Below are 17,896 nucleotides of genomic sequence, written 5' to 3' on the forward strand. Positions count from 1 at the left end.
AATTCAGGTGGGAATGTTGGCATACATTATTTTTGAATTCTCATTTTAATATTTAATAGTAAATGGTGCTCTGCCATAGTTTTCACTTCTACTATCATATGCTGATACAAATAGATATGACACATTGAATTGACTATTTGATCTTGTTTCTAAAAGCTAAACGTGTGTTCATCAATGATATGATGTAATGCAAATTTGTATCAAGCCAACGACACCTTGCCCGAAGAAGAAATTACTCCCTAGTTTTATTGTTCAGCTACTTTATCAATTATATTTTTTCTTTGTCAAATGGATAAGCATGTTGTTATCATTTTTGAGTCCTAAATAATATTTTTTTTTAAATTGAAAAGGCTCGATTTGATTTAAATTTAAATCAACTTGCAAACTTTAAAATATTTTTTTTCTAGCGACATAGATAAAAATCAAAGCCAATATTCAATATGTTAGTGAATGGTTTTCCTCTGCTATTATATGATGTTATTGAATGAATTTATTTTATGGTAATTACAGAATTGAATACATTTGTATAATTCAATCAATGCTAAGTTGGTACTGAAAGCAACCAATGTCTCCAGCTTACCACGATTCAAGATCCTGTGGAATGACCAGCCAGGCCAGCCAATGGTTATTTTAAAAACCACATCGTCCTCCCAGCAAAACATTGCACCAATTATGCTCTTGTTTTAATATATGCTCCATGTTGGTTCCAATAATAATCATAGATAAAAACTAAGGATGTGATTTTGTCACATGAATTCCTTACACTTCATGCCTTTACACAATGATAGTTTGCATGAAGATGTGGACTTAAGGTTAAAATTATTTGTGAGAAGGTTAAATACATAAGGTTTTATATCATTAATTTTTATAGAAAAGTGGTGTTATTGTTAGTTGATAGAAGAGAAAATCTTAATATTAAGATTGGAATTTTGAGATCAAAGGAAAGCTTTCTTTTTATACAATCATGATGACGTATCATGTAATTTCCTATGTAAAATATTCACATTTTAATTACAGGTTGAAATTTGTTTCTTACATTTTCCCCTTGTGTATTGAATATTTCATTGGTTAGGTTGTGAAATTCCTAAGTGCAATTTCCACAAAACAAAATTACTTATCAGTGTTATATCAAGATCTTTTTAGGTAAACAACACAACATGATAACCTCCCATCCAAGACTTTATAAGACCTGGTCAGATACCAAGGCTAGGTAAAAAAGTAAGAAATATATTTTTTCTGATCAAATATATGCCATGACAGGAGATTTAAAATATATATGACCATGAGTATGCAGCACATGATGACCCCACTGCTGATTGGAGCAAGAGTGCAGTGGTGAACACAGAATTTATGAGAAAAGTTGTTGCTTTTGCAACATGTGCTGAGAGTAGGTGTCATGCTCTCAGCAATGATGAATCTGATAATACATATTTGCCATTGTAGGCAATGAGTTCTTGATAAGTTCAAAGCCTGTTGCTCTGATGGGTGATAATTGTGATGCATGGCATGATACTGGGGAGAGTATTTGTCCATGAACCTGAGGGTTCTGATGTCAAATCTAGTCAATGCTGGACAGCCCCAAGTAAAATCGTAATGTTTTGATTTTCTGGATACCAGAAGTTAATAAGAAACTTTAGGGAAGGGAATGAGTTTTCCTACCCTGAATGCATGAATTTCACATGCTTTAGGATTAAATGTACATAGTGAGCTTCATCAGAGAGTATTATTTACATCCTATATTTAGTTTTTATTTGATTATAGAAAAGGGAATGAAGGAACATTTCATTGGTTTTCCTATTTGCAATTCCCTGCAGAAACCTAGGAGGTGATTATTAACCATTCGACCTCAGCACATTCACCATAAGTGGCACCTTATTGCCACTATTTTCATTTAAGTATCGTTTGTATTTGTCACTTCCATCTTACCAACTAGAATATCTTGTGAGGGTTGACACTTAGTCAGCCATCTATCATGTCACTAAGTTTACATCTAAGTTGGTTTGCTCAATGATTAGACCAGTGTTATTCTTAATTCCCATTGCAAATTCGTTTTCAAGAATGTTTATAATTCACTTCATAACCATTTGTTTGTCACAGAATCAAAGAAATTCACTCACTCATGAAATTGACCATGGTAAATTTTGTCATTGGTGTTGGAAAAGCATTGAAATGCCTTTTTACTGAAGCAGAATGGGCTTTATGCCTAAATGAACTTTTGACCAGAACACCAAGGTGCTGAATAGATTTTGCTGTGCCAAGAATTGCCAACATTATGAGCTGTTTCCCCTTATCTCTCTCACACAGACTAAATCACCTTTTAGAATAATATTTGGTAACCTACATTCAGGTCAGAGCAGGGAGCGACTTTCATATGTTTGTTAATAAAATATATGGAAGATCATTTTTTGCATCCATTTCCCAAATTTGTGAATACAATTCGATTCCTGTTCGCTTAAATGAATCTATTGTAAGGAAAAGAAATTAAGGTGGCATAAAAAGTTAATGAAGAGGTTATATGTATGGCATATGGCACCTTCCTTTCAGTTGTGAATTCAAAATTAGTATGCCTAATTTATTAAACATTTCTTTTGTAATGCAAGGTCAATTGTTTTACTACCACATATTCCAAAACATGGCTATGCTTTGTCTTTTAGACTTGTCATACCTTTATGGGTCTATAGAAGGAGAATATTTTTCCTGTTGGGTGTTTTGTTTACAGCCTTTAATTTAATAGCTGTCACTTAACATATTTGATCAGAAAATATATTTCCCATACTTTTGAAATAACCCTTATGTCATAGAAAGAACATTCCTGAGAAACTTAATGAGATAGAAATCCACAGCAATGAACACTTGTCATTAATTACCAGTCCCTGATGTTTCATTTTCAAAACCCTTACTAACAAGATATTCACAATTTATAAATAAGGCTTTCCCACTAGGATTCCCATTTAAATATCCTGTTTAAAAAAATATTAGCAAATCTGGTAATAATATTCTTGTCATGATAAAAACTTTTGCTTTCTTGACATGGAAATTTTAAAGGACCAATATAGTATCCATGATTTGGTGGAATGAACTTATGAATACACTCTCATGGTTTTTTCAGGTTTCTAAAATCTTTTATGGTGGAAGTATTCATCTTATAAGAATTAACATGTTCCGTGAATTTGAAGACATGACAGTATAGAAGAGGAACTTATAAGGTTAGGTTAAAACAGTTAATCCTATCATTTTGCCCATAATTTTTTTATATTGTGTTGGACCCATTATAAAATACATGAATTGAGACAACAATTCTTATACTTTATAATGGAAGTTTTGAAGAGAATTTTGGGGAAAAAACTAATATCATTGTTTAAGTCTTGGCATGTTCTTTATAGGCAACTATGGTATAATGTAAAGTTATGACCATGTATTACATACTTAGCTGTTAGTTTTTGTAATCTGTTAGCTTTCTGGGGATACCATTTATTCATTGTATTTGTTATAACTGAATGAAAGGCATGCTGCACCACTCGGATATTTTTCATCTCTTAGCATGAAATTTTTGGGTATTCATAGGTATGCCCTCAAGGGAAGCTTGTTTCCTTATAAGTACCTGAGGTTTCTTTCCAGAGGTTATCTCAATACATAAATCTTCTATTTTTCAATGGAAATTGATGACTTATGTGATTATTTTTATGTTGTGGTTTTAGTGATAAACATTAATTAAGAATATAAATTTATTTTAAAATAACCTGCGCATTATACGGTCTTCATTTGGAATAGCATTAATTTTAATGGTGCTTCAGGTAAATTTTTGCTGTCCCTGACTGTGGGGACCATTGAAATGTCTATGACTGCAACATCCTCAAGTAAGAACTAATTTGGAAGAAAAATTTAAACCCTCTTACTAGTTGGGGTTTTGACCATTCATTATCCTTATTTTTTTTGTTACTCTCCTACTTTATGGATTATCTTTGCTGTTTTAATGCAATTTACCATTGGGATTTGACATCACCCATAGAATTGGGACTTTCTTCATTTAATTTGGCAAAGTCCACTCTTGAGTAAATTTTAGAACCAATTTCTAAATTTAAATCTACGAAGTGATTGTTTATTTTTCATTTTTTGCCATTAATTAACATTTTGGTTAAATTTTGCTATTTGTGCATAAAAATATAACAATTGTAAACTTTATGATAATATTCAATTATTCATAGTTCTCGATTGGCATAACTTTTAACAATGGATTCATCTACATACATGGGTTTAACCTATAACAATGTGATCCTATCCCATTTCACATATGCAAATTCATACTGTTCACCAGAGCACTATTCCTCCACAGTGGAAGTTTGAGATTGAATGCTCTGTTATGGAGCATATTTCTGGTTCTTTTGGAGTTAGATTAAGAATGATGCTAAAATTTCCCTCTTTGTATTAATATACCCATTAATCAGTGCCACTCTGCAACCCTGGTGCCATTGGAAATCATTTGCTTTCATACTCAATTGGTTGAAGAAGCCTTGAAAAAAGATGAAAACTTTGATTCCTCATGCATGTGCCAAAATTAAAATATTTTCACCAATGACCGCTTTAAATTAAATTCTAGATAAATATGCTTTCTGCTAAGGACGGACTCATTGGTTAAAGGTGAGAAGCGCATTTAGTTGTACACATTTCTAGACATTATACAATTTGCCATTGCTGTTGGGAACAATTTGAATAAAACCAGCGAGAGGGTTGACTCCATTTGCTGGGATGGTTGTAGTGACCTCTTGCATTCCCCATGGCCATCCACGTAACTGATGTTGATGATGACTTGGTGGGTGACCAAGCACAACCACAGTGTTGCTTCCTATTCCATTGGGAATGACAGTTCCTTCAATATTGCTTGTTCTCCTGACAGAGTAGATCTCATTTTCAAATAGCTGTCTGTAATAGCTGAACACCACCAGCCAAAGGTAAAAGTCAAACACTGCAAGAAATGGAACAGCATTCATTATCACTTATTTGATATCTGGTTTAACTGACATTATTTCTAGTAATGAGAAACATTGTGGAAATCAAGTGGGAACATCATTAAAAATATTTAGTTTCATTTGATGCTACTCACTGAAATTATGGAGAAAAAAGGAGTGGAAATCTTAGGTGCATCGGCAAAGAGTAGAGCAAGTTTATACCTGAGTTTCAGTGAAATAAGAGCAGGGGAGTTGAATCTGAATCTCTCATTTGTTGCACTCCATCTGATACCTTTCTTCTACCAATATGAAATCTATTTCCTATGTCTATCCCAAGGAGATTTCCATATGTATAGTCTTCTCATGTGATGTTTAAACAATGTTGGCTAGTATTATTTTTCAATCTCTGCAAATCTATCAGTTTACTACCTCTCTTACCTAATTACTTTAAATCAAATCACCCTCAATTCCTGCCACCAATTTTTCCCATATACTCTCAATCTTGCTGTAGGAGATGAAATGACACTTTATTCACAAAAATGTGATTGAAACATTGGACATAAATAATTTTACGAATATTAAATATACTTTTAATGGTGAACCTTAATGATTATTAATTTACACATTTTTCTTTTGAAATTAACATTCTCACAAAATAAGCTAGTTATTTCGAAGTACAGGGATTTTGCACCACAAGGGATTCATACATGGTTAACAACTCAGGGTTGAAACTCAACTACCCAATGAAACATTTTTTTGAAATTTTCCCTGTCTATTCTGTAGATCCAAACTTGGTTTATCTGTACTAGAAATATTAGACAAAACGATTTACCTGAATTCCTCAGACATTGCCTCTCAGGACTAAAGAATAACATGATTAGAATGCATTGCTATTTTGATGTATTCTCTTTCCCAAATCCCATACAATAAATGTTATGGTAGTTACTCCTCCTGGAGGTCTATTTACACATTTAGTTACTGGGTTTAAATACTGAAATATTTATATGTACATTGGCAGGAGTGTTTCTAACATTATCTTTCCATCTAGCATGTTTACTGATGGGCTGTATATCAAAATAACAATTAACTTGCATGTCATTCAGTGGAAAGTGTCAGGAAGACATAAAGAGTTTCACAAAGTTTTTTCTTGATTTGATTCTCAGGTTTATATCATACAGTTAATTTTAAATTGACCATTCTTGTACCGGAATGCTTTTTCAAAGCATTTTTCAGATGGAATAGATATTTTATTATTACTGCAATTATAGGCCCTTGGGTTGAGCTCCAAGTGAAATTTCTAAGTTAAACCTGGCAGATAAATCAATCTTTGAAAGTGTGCTAATAATTCAGAATGAAAGGATGCATTTAAACTGTATGCTGTGAAAATCTTAATCATCATATTTAGATAATTTTTCTATTAATGTATAATGATTCTGAAAGGAAGTGAAAATGAGAGGCTACGAGATGGATTGTATGAATTATTACATGTATCTTAGGTGCATATTTCACACAATTTGACATTTGGTGGTGTTTTCTGTTGCTAATTTCAGCAAGCATTTACAAGGCTGTAAATGAGGTAAGGATGATAAGCAAGTTTGCATAATCATAATTTAATTATATTTATGGCAAGTATTGTTTGACTCACATCCAAAAATTACTTTATGAAACATTTTTTCTCATTTTTATATTGCATTTAATGCAATTTAGGACAAAGAACAAATACTTGTTATGTTGCATTGGAACACCCTTTGCAAAACTATTTCATTTCTATTACAAAACTATTTATACTGAATTTCACTCTGAGGTTTTATGAAATCTGGAAAATTTGTTGTATGGAAAAAATATTCTCCAAAATTTTAAAGATACACATAATAAATTGTACCAAGTATTATCTAGAAAACTTATTATTATAGTACTTGATGTTGAGTATTCAAGAAACTAAAATCCTCCTTTATTACCATTTAATTGTTGTTAATGTGCCATTTTTAAAGTGAATGCTGACAGTTGGAGGGCCATCTTGGTGAGAAAAAGGTTGACACATAATCAGTTATATGTCATATATGAATTGTAAGAAATGGAGCGGGTGTTATTATGTTTTTTTTCTGAATGAACAAATTTATTATAGCACGATTCCAATTATGAGATGACATATTCCCTGCATCAATGTTTTATCGGAAATATTTATTTTTCCAGGGTTTTCGGACATATTTACACTTCATACGAAGCACATGTGATGGATATGGTGTCCCAGCCCATTTCTAAATTCTACAAAATTCTTGCTCAAATTTTAATTATGTACTTACTTAAAAGAAGTATTCCAATGGCAAAAATGCTTGTAGCACGGCGTGCCGGACCAAAAAATGCAATAATGAATATGGCTGTCAAAAAGAATGCCAAGCCCATGAGCACGATGCTTAGCCAGGGGAGCATCAGTTGGCGTATTCTCTGTAAGTAAAAGTAAATAAATCTTATTTCCAAGGCATTTTCAATTCAAGCACTTCAGCACAACTACGTTATATTGACTCCTATAATTGAACCTCTGCATTTATTTTTAAATAGTTGTGGTGAATATTTTACTCTAAGGTACCTCTGTAGTATGAAGAATGTTTTCAATTGTTTCTGGCTCAACTTTGTGGAAATTCATTTTAATTAAATGAAGAATACAATGTATCTTTCCACTGTCTTTCATTCACGTACAACCAGTTTCAACACTCAAGTGTCATCATCAGGTGCAAATTAATCAAGATTATCTTAATTTGCACCTGATGATGACACTTGAGCGTTGAAACTGGTTGTACGTGAATAAAAGACAGTGGAAAGATACATTGTATTCTTCATTTAATTATGAAGAATGTTAATTGAATTATGTTTACTCTGTAAAATAATACATTTTTGGGTCTATAATTATGAGAATACATGCTCTCTCTTTCTCTTTTCCTTATGCCAGCCTTATAAAAAAAACCATGAACACAGTAATCAACCCGAAGGTTGGTTTGGTAGGTGACGGTAGAGTTCACCCAGTACTAAGCCCTATATGGCGTGTGAAATTCACATATCAGGGTAGGGGGACCAGTTTCTTTCCCTGTGCCGGTTATGGTTTCCCAGGAAGATCTGGTACCCGAAAAATCACATAGCTTGGGAGGAGCTGCAGGTGTCCAGAGAGAGACTTGCCAGGGAATTGAACCCAGGACCCTCCAGTCAGTAGTCCAACGCTCTACCCCCTGGACTACCGCGACCTACGCTAACCTTATATCATGGGGTAAATATTACAGAATACTGTTCACCACTTCCAGTTGCTTAAAAGTTTAAATATTTTCTAATGTTCATTCAAAGGTTAAGTTACTTATAATTGTCGCTAATTATGCCATCTCTAGGTAATACATATTTATAGTGTGCTAGAGTTATTTTCTCATTGTACATCCAAGGATCACCTTAATATATTCCCCTGATGGAATACTAGATTGTAATCCTCAAGCTGAATCTCAGTCTTTGAGAAAAATCATCGAGAAAATTGTATGTATTTGGGATTCACTGACAGATCCTGAAACTGTAGTTGATAAAAAACTTAAAACTATGGTGGATACGAGGACTAGGCAAACTGATGGACAATATGCATCAACTTTTCTCTGCTTTTGGCAATGATATTTGATGTGTTGCTGACTCTGTTGCCAATGCAGGAAAAATGGTTTATTTATGTAGTGATCTTTGCATACCCTTCACTACTTATGAGAGAAAAAGTCAAAATGGATGCATTATGCACTTGAGGTAAAATTCACTTACTGTGTATGTGCTATAAAGTAGTAAAATGCAGGATACCAGGTGGATGCTCACCAATGCAACAGCAGTATACATAGAAATTATCACCACTGAAAATGAAAGAGATCCAAATTGTTTAAAAAAATTAACCTGCAGACTATGATTACATAGCTTGTGCTATAGGTGACCAGCTGGTGATGACTTAAGGGGTATCTATGGTAGTGAAAAAATCTCAGGAATCATCATTAATTGTAAAAAAAAGACCAAATATTCGAGTTGCTTTGGAAAAATTCTTCACTTTTAACTTAATGCACTGTTTAATCAGTAATTTCAGGACTGACTTTGTGGAACTAATCCATTATGGAAAGAAAAATTGCTACAGTTTTCATTCTGCTTAGTGTTTTATTCTTGTGGCCTTGTTTTCAAGGTATAGTATCATCTTCAGGAAGATGATACAATGTATAAATACCAATGCAAAAATCTACATTTAAGTCATTTTATCACTCCTACACTTGCTGTGATGCTTCAGATGTGTACAGGGTATGTGTTGACTAATTTTATTATCAATTGATCTAAATGCTGGATTAGAGATTGAAAAAGATTTGTGGATTTTATCCAGGAAATTAGTATGAGAATCATGTTTATTGTGGCTAGAATAAGGCTTTATTCTATTCGGAAAGTTTAATTTATAATGGTTATTCTGTTGCCAGCAGTCAGAGGCTTGGAGATATATTTCTTAGGATAATAACAGGTGGGTACATACTTTTTGATGTAGGAAAAGACAAAAGATGCAATGGTTGGAAGAGAAAATGGTAAGACAATTATGTCAACAGAGAGGCAGTGACCTCAGGGACAAAAGAAGAAAATTAAAATTGATAATGGGAGAAGTTGCAGCAGTAGTATACCGACCTGAGTTCAGAAAGCAAGACTTAGTGGAGCACTAATTCAGCATCTAAGGTTTGGAGTGAGGACTTATCCTGGATCTAATGCCAGCCCTGGGGGTTAGGAGTAAGATATTTGGCAACCTTCACATAAGTTTTGCGTGCTTAATAATTATTTATCTTTAAATATTCTTTTCAATATGATTTTGAATATTTTCCTTCTATTAAAATATCAAATGCTTTTATGAAGAAGATTTTATTGCACAATTATATATAAAATAAGTCGAAATTAAATTTTTTGGGGATTGACTTTTTCCCTTGGAAAACCTTTTCAGGAGCAGAAGAAATAGCTTAAATCAATTCTTAAATGTAATTAGATAGATGAAACATATCAAAGGGGAGACTATTGGTTTTAAATATAACCTTACTGTTCATTATAGGTGATACTTAGTTATGATGTAGTGACACATTAAAAATGAAGAATAAAGTGAATTTGATACTATGAGTAAAATCCATTCCAGTAATACCAGAACTTATTACTTGCCATTTTAAAGGTCTCCCTAAATCCTAATATAGATTCTTCTCAAGAATCTGACCGTACAGAGAAAGAAATTGATGTTTAACAACTAATAGATTAGACCCATCCAACATACTTCTAGATCAGGGACAAGGTAGGTATAAAAACTGTGGAGTGCACAAGGCTTGTACAGTTTTATGCCTTAGGTGACTTGAAGCCAAAAATGCTATTATGTACTTAGCTCCTATGGTGATAAATAGGTACCTGGCTTTTTGACTGTTTGATTAATGTCTATATATTACCTATCCAGGGTGTTCAAATTTCATTGTCATTCGAAATATGGCTGTTTCAAATTAATTGTGGTTTGCCAGAAAATTTTGGCCTTACTTGGTCTGGTTGAGCCAGGCCATTACCTCAGGTTTGGTAGGACATAAAATTAAGAATTAAAATAATAATTGATCCAATAAAAGGTTTGAGAAGTGGTGAAGAAGATGGAGTGTATATGTGTATATAAGGAAGAACAATTTTGTAGATGAGGTATTTTAAGTGCCTAGGAAGTGTTGTTTCCCCCAATTGTAGCTGCCCCAAGGAGATAAGAAGCAGGATGTATTAAGGAAAAGTGGTAATTATAAAACATAGTCATAATTTTTCACAGAATCAATGTGTACTATGTATTTTAATGCTGAGGTATTATCTTCAGTTACAAAATACCAGTTTCTTCATACAATTATGTGTATAATGGGTAACTGGGGTGGGGAATTGAGTTGGAGATTTGAAAATGGTGGAGAATGGGAGGAGTAATGTTAGTCATTCTCAGTGGGGTTATTTACCAAAATTTGGTGTGGCATGGAAGGTCAGAGATAAGAGAGGGAAATGATTGACAAATGTCAAATTGTTTTTAGCAGTCTACCTTTCTTCTTATGTTGCACCATCTGATACTGTTCTAGTATATCCAATCTTCTACCTTAGACTTGAAACTAACTAGTTTGGGCTCTAATGTGGTCTGGTGCAAAGACTCCAATGCCCTGACATAAAGGATGATATTTTTTTGCTGATCCCGCTTATTTGGCATGTTCTTTAATTCTAATATTAAAAATTCTCTCTTTTTGACTTCTCTACATGTCAGATGTACCCCACATTTGTCACTGGTTAGCCCATGTACCCCACTTTTATTTATTGGGTCCACCAATAAACCCTCCTTTTCCAAGTATTCCACTCATCTTTTCACCCCAGTTTACCCTGTAGATACCTGTAATTCTGTGGAGAAAATTGAATTTTGTAGTTGAAGGTAATGCATGTGCATTGATATGCATGGTACACAATAAATTGCATGGAAAATTGCAGCTAACTTTAATCATCATGACATTTTTGCAAACTGGAGTTGGCCTCCGTTACTTACCTAAGGGAAAGCGGTATTTGAATATGCTCAAAGATTACTCACAGGAAGTCAAATACTTCTTAAATTGAGAAATAGTTTCCCAAAATATTTTGTTTGAAATGGAACAAAGACATGGACCATAAAGAGAGGATGTACCTTCACAAGCTTTTGAATTGTTTTTTTTTAAGAATAAATGTAACACAGTCGAGTGACTGAGTGAGACATAAAGAAGCGTTAAAAGAATTAGAGAAGAAATATGTACCTATGTCGGAAAGTATAACACCAAGGAAAAAGATATGACTTAGATGCACATAGAGAAGGGACGATTGACTGAGGTGAAACATTGACGGAAAGGTAGATGGAAAAAGTGGAAGTAAAAGGCCTTGCATGTTCTCATACATATGGGGAAAGAGCTAGGCATTAATGAAATTGATTAACAGGACAGGGTAGAGAGAATATGGAAAGCCAGTTGATACCTGTCATGGGAAACTCATTTAAAATTGTAATTTTTTGCAAAATTTTTGAAATCCAACCATTTTCAAGGGAATTAACTGGTGTTTTAGTAAATGGAAGTAATATAGTGAGAGGTATATGTTACCGCACTCAAATAGTCTGGGAATCATTGCAAAATTGAGCATCAGCATCATGTGAAAATGTTTTTAGACTGGGGCAACTTCAGTCCCAGGGATTAATAGTTTTATAAGAGTAATAAAAGCACAATTGGTACAGTGAATGATTTTGGGACTCAAAGTCTGTGTTCCTAAAACTGTGTCGATGGAAAAAAGGGCAGTTGCTTTGTGCCATTGTTTACAGTAATACTGAGCATATACCTTCATTACCAACTTTTACACATAACTGTTTCCGCCTGCAGATTCAGCAGGTGGAAAAACTTGGTCAATTATCATCATTTCCATTGTGTTTGCACCTCACTCCTTTATGGGTTAACTTGACATAACATTTGGCACAGTCTAATGCCTTTAGCTTTGGCAATGACTGTAAAGAATTAGGTCAAAATTTAACTTTATAAATCCACATAAAAAATAAACTATAATGTGACCCAAATTTCACTGTGGTGCAGCAGCATCAGGACCTGTAGGGCCTGATGCTGCTGCATCACAGTGAAACCTTGGTCATATTAAATTTTTCATGTGGGTTTACCAAGTTTTATTTTGACATTGTCCATCATGGAACAATTCCCCAAAGTTATGCCTGAAATGATTAATTAATATATAAAGAAAAACCTATGCTTCACTATGGGCAAATACAGTACATGAGGGCTATTCAACAGAATACACATAAATTTTTTCATTTGCATAATTTATTGTGCGACAATTTAAGTTTGATTCATGGCTTAATGTGTAATGTATTCATGGAACAAGTTTTTTTAATATGATTCAAGTATTGCATCAGCAGCAGTCTTCCCAAATGAAAATTTGGGCAATAAATTATGGAAATATAAAATTGATGATCACTCACTATTGGTCAGGTCTCGCCAATAGAAACAATAAAAATCAGTACTTTTTATGTGAAAGAGTTAGTCTTGAAAAATTTTCAAAATTATTTCATTTTATTGACACGAAGAGAAAGAAATCCCATAGCCTGTGAAACAGATGGCCCAACTTTTCCTGATAGATACTCATTTCAGAATTTCAAAAATATGCAATGTATTAAAGAGCTTTGCATTATAATGTGACCTTCCCCCACCCCATATAAACTGAAATGGTAAAAAGCCATACCTAACAGTCAACTTAAATATAATTAAATTCATACCACGTCAACCACTTGAATTGTTCAATTATTTGTACTTACACATTGCAAGATGCTCAGCTCTATGTAGTTGGCCTTGGTTTGAAATGGATTTAATTATTGCTCCATGCGAATCATAATAGAAGTGCTTCATATTGTCATAGTGCACATGATTTGGACTAGATTCCAAAACAAGAGCCTCCCCATCTGGAGATGGTTTTGGATGGGAGTGCTGCTGACTCTTCCAGTCCAATCCAATTTCATTTGTCCTTATTTCTTCTTCTTCCTGATCATGATGGGCTCCATGGCGGAATTCAGCATCTCCCCATTGGGTAGCAAAGACATGAGGCACACCATTTCCACCCTGCTCTTCCATATCTGTGGCCAGCAAACTAGTCATTTCCCGGGCATGTGATATCCCAAGGACCAACAGGAATAGCCCAAATGCAGACAGTAGCTGTATAAAGTGAAGGTATTTGAATATTTTTATTTGAAAATAATTTTGGAAAGTTGCTCACAGAATGAGCTCTGTTATATAATTCATTTTTGCCTATATTGAAGACATTTGAGGTTAATTGACTAATAAAGATGGCCACTATAAAGTAGAAAAATGATTGATATTTATCAAAGATGGATCCATGTATGGGCAGAGCAGCATAACATTGCATTATGTGTAGGAATAGGGGTTGATAATCGTCTGTAGTGAGCTCTATCATAAACATAGCACTTTAAAAACAATAAAATAAAGGGGAAAAATGTATAATACATTCAATATTGTGGGGAAAGACACAAAATTGCTGAGTAATATGTAGTTGTTTTAGATTGAAAATGTATACCTACCTAAATATGAGAAAACTCCCAATGATGGCAAATGGCTCACCAATGCATGACAGATAGGATATTTTATTCTGCTCATTTTTTGTTCAGTATGATTTGCAATTGTGATTTTTCTCTGGCAAATTTTTTTGCATTTCTAGTTGAAAACCAATCAATATTTTCCATTTTTTTAAGTTTCAAAAGGATAAATAGAATTAAATATTCTGTTTGTGCACTGTTAAGGCATAATTGTCCAAATTAAAATCAATAGAGCAAGATAGACTTAGTGATTGAATATGTTTACGGAGAGTCCAAATTTTTTTCAACAAATATTAAAGCAGTACTGCTCTGTTTACCACAAAAATGAAAAAACCTACCTTTATAATTTGTCATCATAAAATTTGTTTTGAGTTTACCCTCTACTTTTTTCCAAATACTTATGTAATACCTGTTGGCATTGACTCTAATAATATTGCATTTTATAAGTTGCTCAATTGACAAATATATATATTTAGCTTCATCACAAGCGAAAAGTAAAAAAATGTACTAGTAAATTCCTCTTGTGTAATTTTAGAATGAGAGATTTAGAGAATGGTTTGGTGTCAAATATCTTTGTGAGGTGGAAGGTGCAAACTTATAGAGTTTAGTCTCTTGAATATTGGAATGCATTTATAGAAAGTTTACGGAAAATACCTTTATGGCGGTACTTAGTCTAAAAAACCACCAAGCATTCTTAATATGACTGCTACCGACTTATTTCAATTTTTAAAAGCTGATGTACCTGTTATTTTTTCAAAAAATACTTATTATTAGTTCTCTGTGGTTTCTAAGAAACCAGGATGTGGATTTGGGAATTTTATTCTACAGTAACACGGGATAACTTCCTGGTCTCATATTTTTACATATTGAATAAGTATGCCTATTGAAATATTTTGGGGTTGAGATTAGCTACAAATGATGACTATTATCTTCCTCTCTACTTCAGTCTGCTTAAGTCAAGAGGCATTGCTTTATTGTTTAATATTGGGTAGTCTGGCTGTTTATGTATATTCTCCTGCAAGATGTATTTGCAGGCTCTTCCTCTTATGAGTTGAACGCTTACATAGAGTTAGTGGATATTTTTATTGGTTCACTTCAAAATCTGTCCCTCTTATCTCTTTCTTTGTGCATTCTAACTTGACGGACAGCTTTCAGTAGTCGTAAATCTTCTGAAAATCTCTGGAGCTCATGCAATAGTCAGTTATTATTGATTCTATGCAAATATCAAGCACTGGTTTATGGATGAATAATTCAGATGCTTAGGTAGTTCACATCATTGTAAACCTTGCCATACATTACTATTACAGAGAAAATGAGTAGAAAGTAAATGTAATATTAATGCCATTTTTCAAGCATCAACCAGTTCTTTAAGGAGGTCAAATTGCTTTTAAGTGACTTCTGGTGACCTTTCTCAATCATTTTTCATGCAATATTTTCCGTACATTCATAGCACGATCCATTAGGATGTTTAAGTTGAGTCTGCACAACAATAAGCAAGCAATATTCAATGCTATAAAAACAACTTTGGTAAAATTTCCCAATGGATTTTCAATGCTAAATATCAGAAATATCACTAGTGAGCTCACAGTGTTGTTTTACTAAGATGTACTTATGTAGATACCTATAAAAAAGTGGTATTAGTAACTTTATTCGTATTTTAGTAGTAATAGTTGGACCAATGCCAGAAAACAAATTGAAAATATTTAAAATATCATCTTGTAGTCAGCAATAGCAAGAAAGTAATAGCACATATTTCACTTTGTCTATTGACATGATTTTGGTGTGGTGTGTCACATTGGATATGGTGTATGCCAACATGTCACAACATGTTTTAGGATTCCACATGTTTATGTTGCTGGATTGTGTGCATTTTTGTGCATACACTGGAGTTTATTTTCCACTGAATCAGTCTCTTTATTAATTCATCAGTGATATCGTTAATACCAGGTTGTAAATTTACATTAGAACTTGTGATTCAAAAGTTGAGAGAGTGTTAGTACTACTTCGGAGGTTATTTATCGACTTAATTGGGTGAGGTTGAGACTTATAGTCCCTTCTACCTCCTAACCCTTACATTAAAGACATTGCATTGAAGACAATTACATACAGCCAAGCCCTAGATGGGAGAAAATCCACCTAGATGGGAATCGAACCCGCGACCTCTGGATTGGAAGGCAAGGACGTTACCCTACTGCCACTGGGGCCGGCCGAGGTTAAGCAATAGAGATAAAAAAATAACAATGAATGCACTCTGATATTATTTTGTTTACATTTTAACTGCATCTGTTTTAATAAGTTTTTTGTTTGATATTATTTGCCTGAAATAAAACTTTAGAACAATTAAGGCAAAGAATGTCAGGCCAATACTTGCAGCCAAAATTGACCCATTATTCTATCGTGTTGTCATTCTGAATTGGCCAAATGTTACATTGCACTGTTTCCAATATTGGCCCATTAGTGAACATATCCGATTTTGCTTACAATAAATTGGACAAAGGTCATTAAAGTGTTATAATTTTTTGTAATATTATGTAAGAACCTCATGGATCAATAATTGATTTTTATTTTCATTCATAAACATTAATTTTCTACTGTGAATCACCATGCATAATCAGTATAACAGACAATTTGCTGTCTTTTATAATCAGAAGGCATCTTTAAATATGGAAACGTTAACGTCATTAATTGGAAAAAATATGTTTGAAACATTCCAAGGAAATAGTTTTTGAAATCTCGAAATATTTTCATTTTTTTCCACGAAGGTGCTTCTCAAGGAATCAGAATGCCACCAGTATAGGGTGAAACCAACAGGAGCCAATAATACCTCAGAAGTCAACGCAAAATAATTTAATAATAATAACGCATTTATCTTCATCTAATATTAAATTGGATGAACCACCCGTTTAAAATGTACTTTTGTGAATGCATTTTCACATTTATTTTGGAAAACAACAGTAAAATTCACTTAATAGCCATAATTATATTTCGGGTGAATAATTTATCTGCAGTTTGTGCCATCACTCACCAGTTGCACCATCCCAATTAGAATCGTCCCCTGCCTCAGATTAAACAAAATGCAACAGTTCTGTACCGGAACCATTTTAGATCCGATGGTTTCCTTTATGATCTGTAGGTCAATGAAAAAAAGTCTTTTTCAAAGAGCGAAAAGTGTGCGAAGCGATTGCATTTTTTAAAATTTGCTCATTGCAAGCAGTCAAAAATTTTTTAGCCTTTAACGGAGCCATCTTAAGCGTTCAACATTGCCATTCACCATCGCATGTGTAGCCTTGAATTTGACGAGAGACCATGCTTACATGTGCATAAGGGTTTACGAAGCGAAGCATAGTGGGTGCGAGCAAAACCATTCAATAGGTCATGGTTGTTTGTGGCCCTCGGAAGGGATAGATCTCTCGGAGAGCGCTTACCGATTCGGGCACACCTCCCTCCTTCCCGTCCTCCTGCCTTGGTTTTGCTAATCCTCAGATCTCCCCACTTCTATCATCTTCTCCCCGCTTCCCTACCTCCCACCACTCGCACAATTACTACCTACCCGTCTACCCTAATTGTTCCGATTCGAAGGATTGACACTACTACAAAGGACTACGAGTCTATGAGGAAGGCAAACAACTCAACGCTGAGCATCGCACCACCCAGCGGCGGCGGCCCCGACCGACCTAACCCCTCTCGACTCGGCACATGCGTCGTGCGACCCTGCTATTTCCCCGCAACTCCGTGAATTCCGTCCACAATCAATACGGGAACGGGGAGTGGGTTAGACGGCTGTGTGAATTGGTTTTCCCTTCATTTCGGGAGTGGG

The 17,896-nt window shown here is 34.1% G+C and overlaps 2 protein-coding genes across 3 annotated transcripts in view; one reads left to right on the plus strand and one right to left on the minus strand.

Moving 5' to 3' along the window:
* Positions 1-465: 465 nt before the first annotated feature.
* On the minus strand, positions 466-17,743 carry LOC139691091 (uncharacterized). Of its 2 annotated transcripts, XM_071588840.1 has the most exons (6): positions 17,505-17,743; positions 17,105-17,206; positions 13,288-13,681; positions 8,727-8,812; positions 7,250-7,391; positions 466-4,963 (listed from the first exon to the last, which is right to left on the minus strand). In XM_071588840.1, the coding sequence occupies exons 2-6, from the start codon at positions 17,177-17,179 to the stop codon at positions 4,668-4,670; spliced, it is 993 nt and encodes a 330-aa protein (XP_071444941.1). In that variant the 5' UTR covers positions 17,180-17,206; positions 17,505-17,743; the 3' UTR covers positions 466-4,667. The 2 variants fall into 2 exon arrangements, with proteins under 2 accessions (XP_071444941.1, XP_071444942.1); XM_071588841.1 differs by lacking the exon at positions 17,105-17,206.
* Positions 13,650-17,896, plus strand: part of Sans (SAM_USH1G_HARP domain-containing protein Sans) — a 111,662-nt gene continuing 107,415 nt past the window's right edge. Inside the window, exon 1 of the mRNA XM_071588836.1 lies at positions 13,650-13,696. The gene's annotated coding sequence lies outside the window, so the exon portion shown is untranslated. The remainder of the gene's footprint in view (positions 13,697-17,896) is intronic.

The sequence above is a fragment of the Hetaerina americana genome, unplaced genomic scaffold (genome assembly GCF_022747635.1).
Source record: "Hetaerina americana unplaced genomic scaffold, ioHetAmer1.1.p SCAF_3, whole genome shotgun sequence".
In the NCBI taxonomy this organism is placed as follows: Eukaryota; Metazoa; Arthropoda; class Insecta; order Odonata; family Calopterygidae; genus Hetaerina; species Hetaerina americana.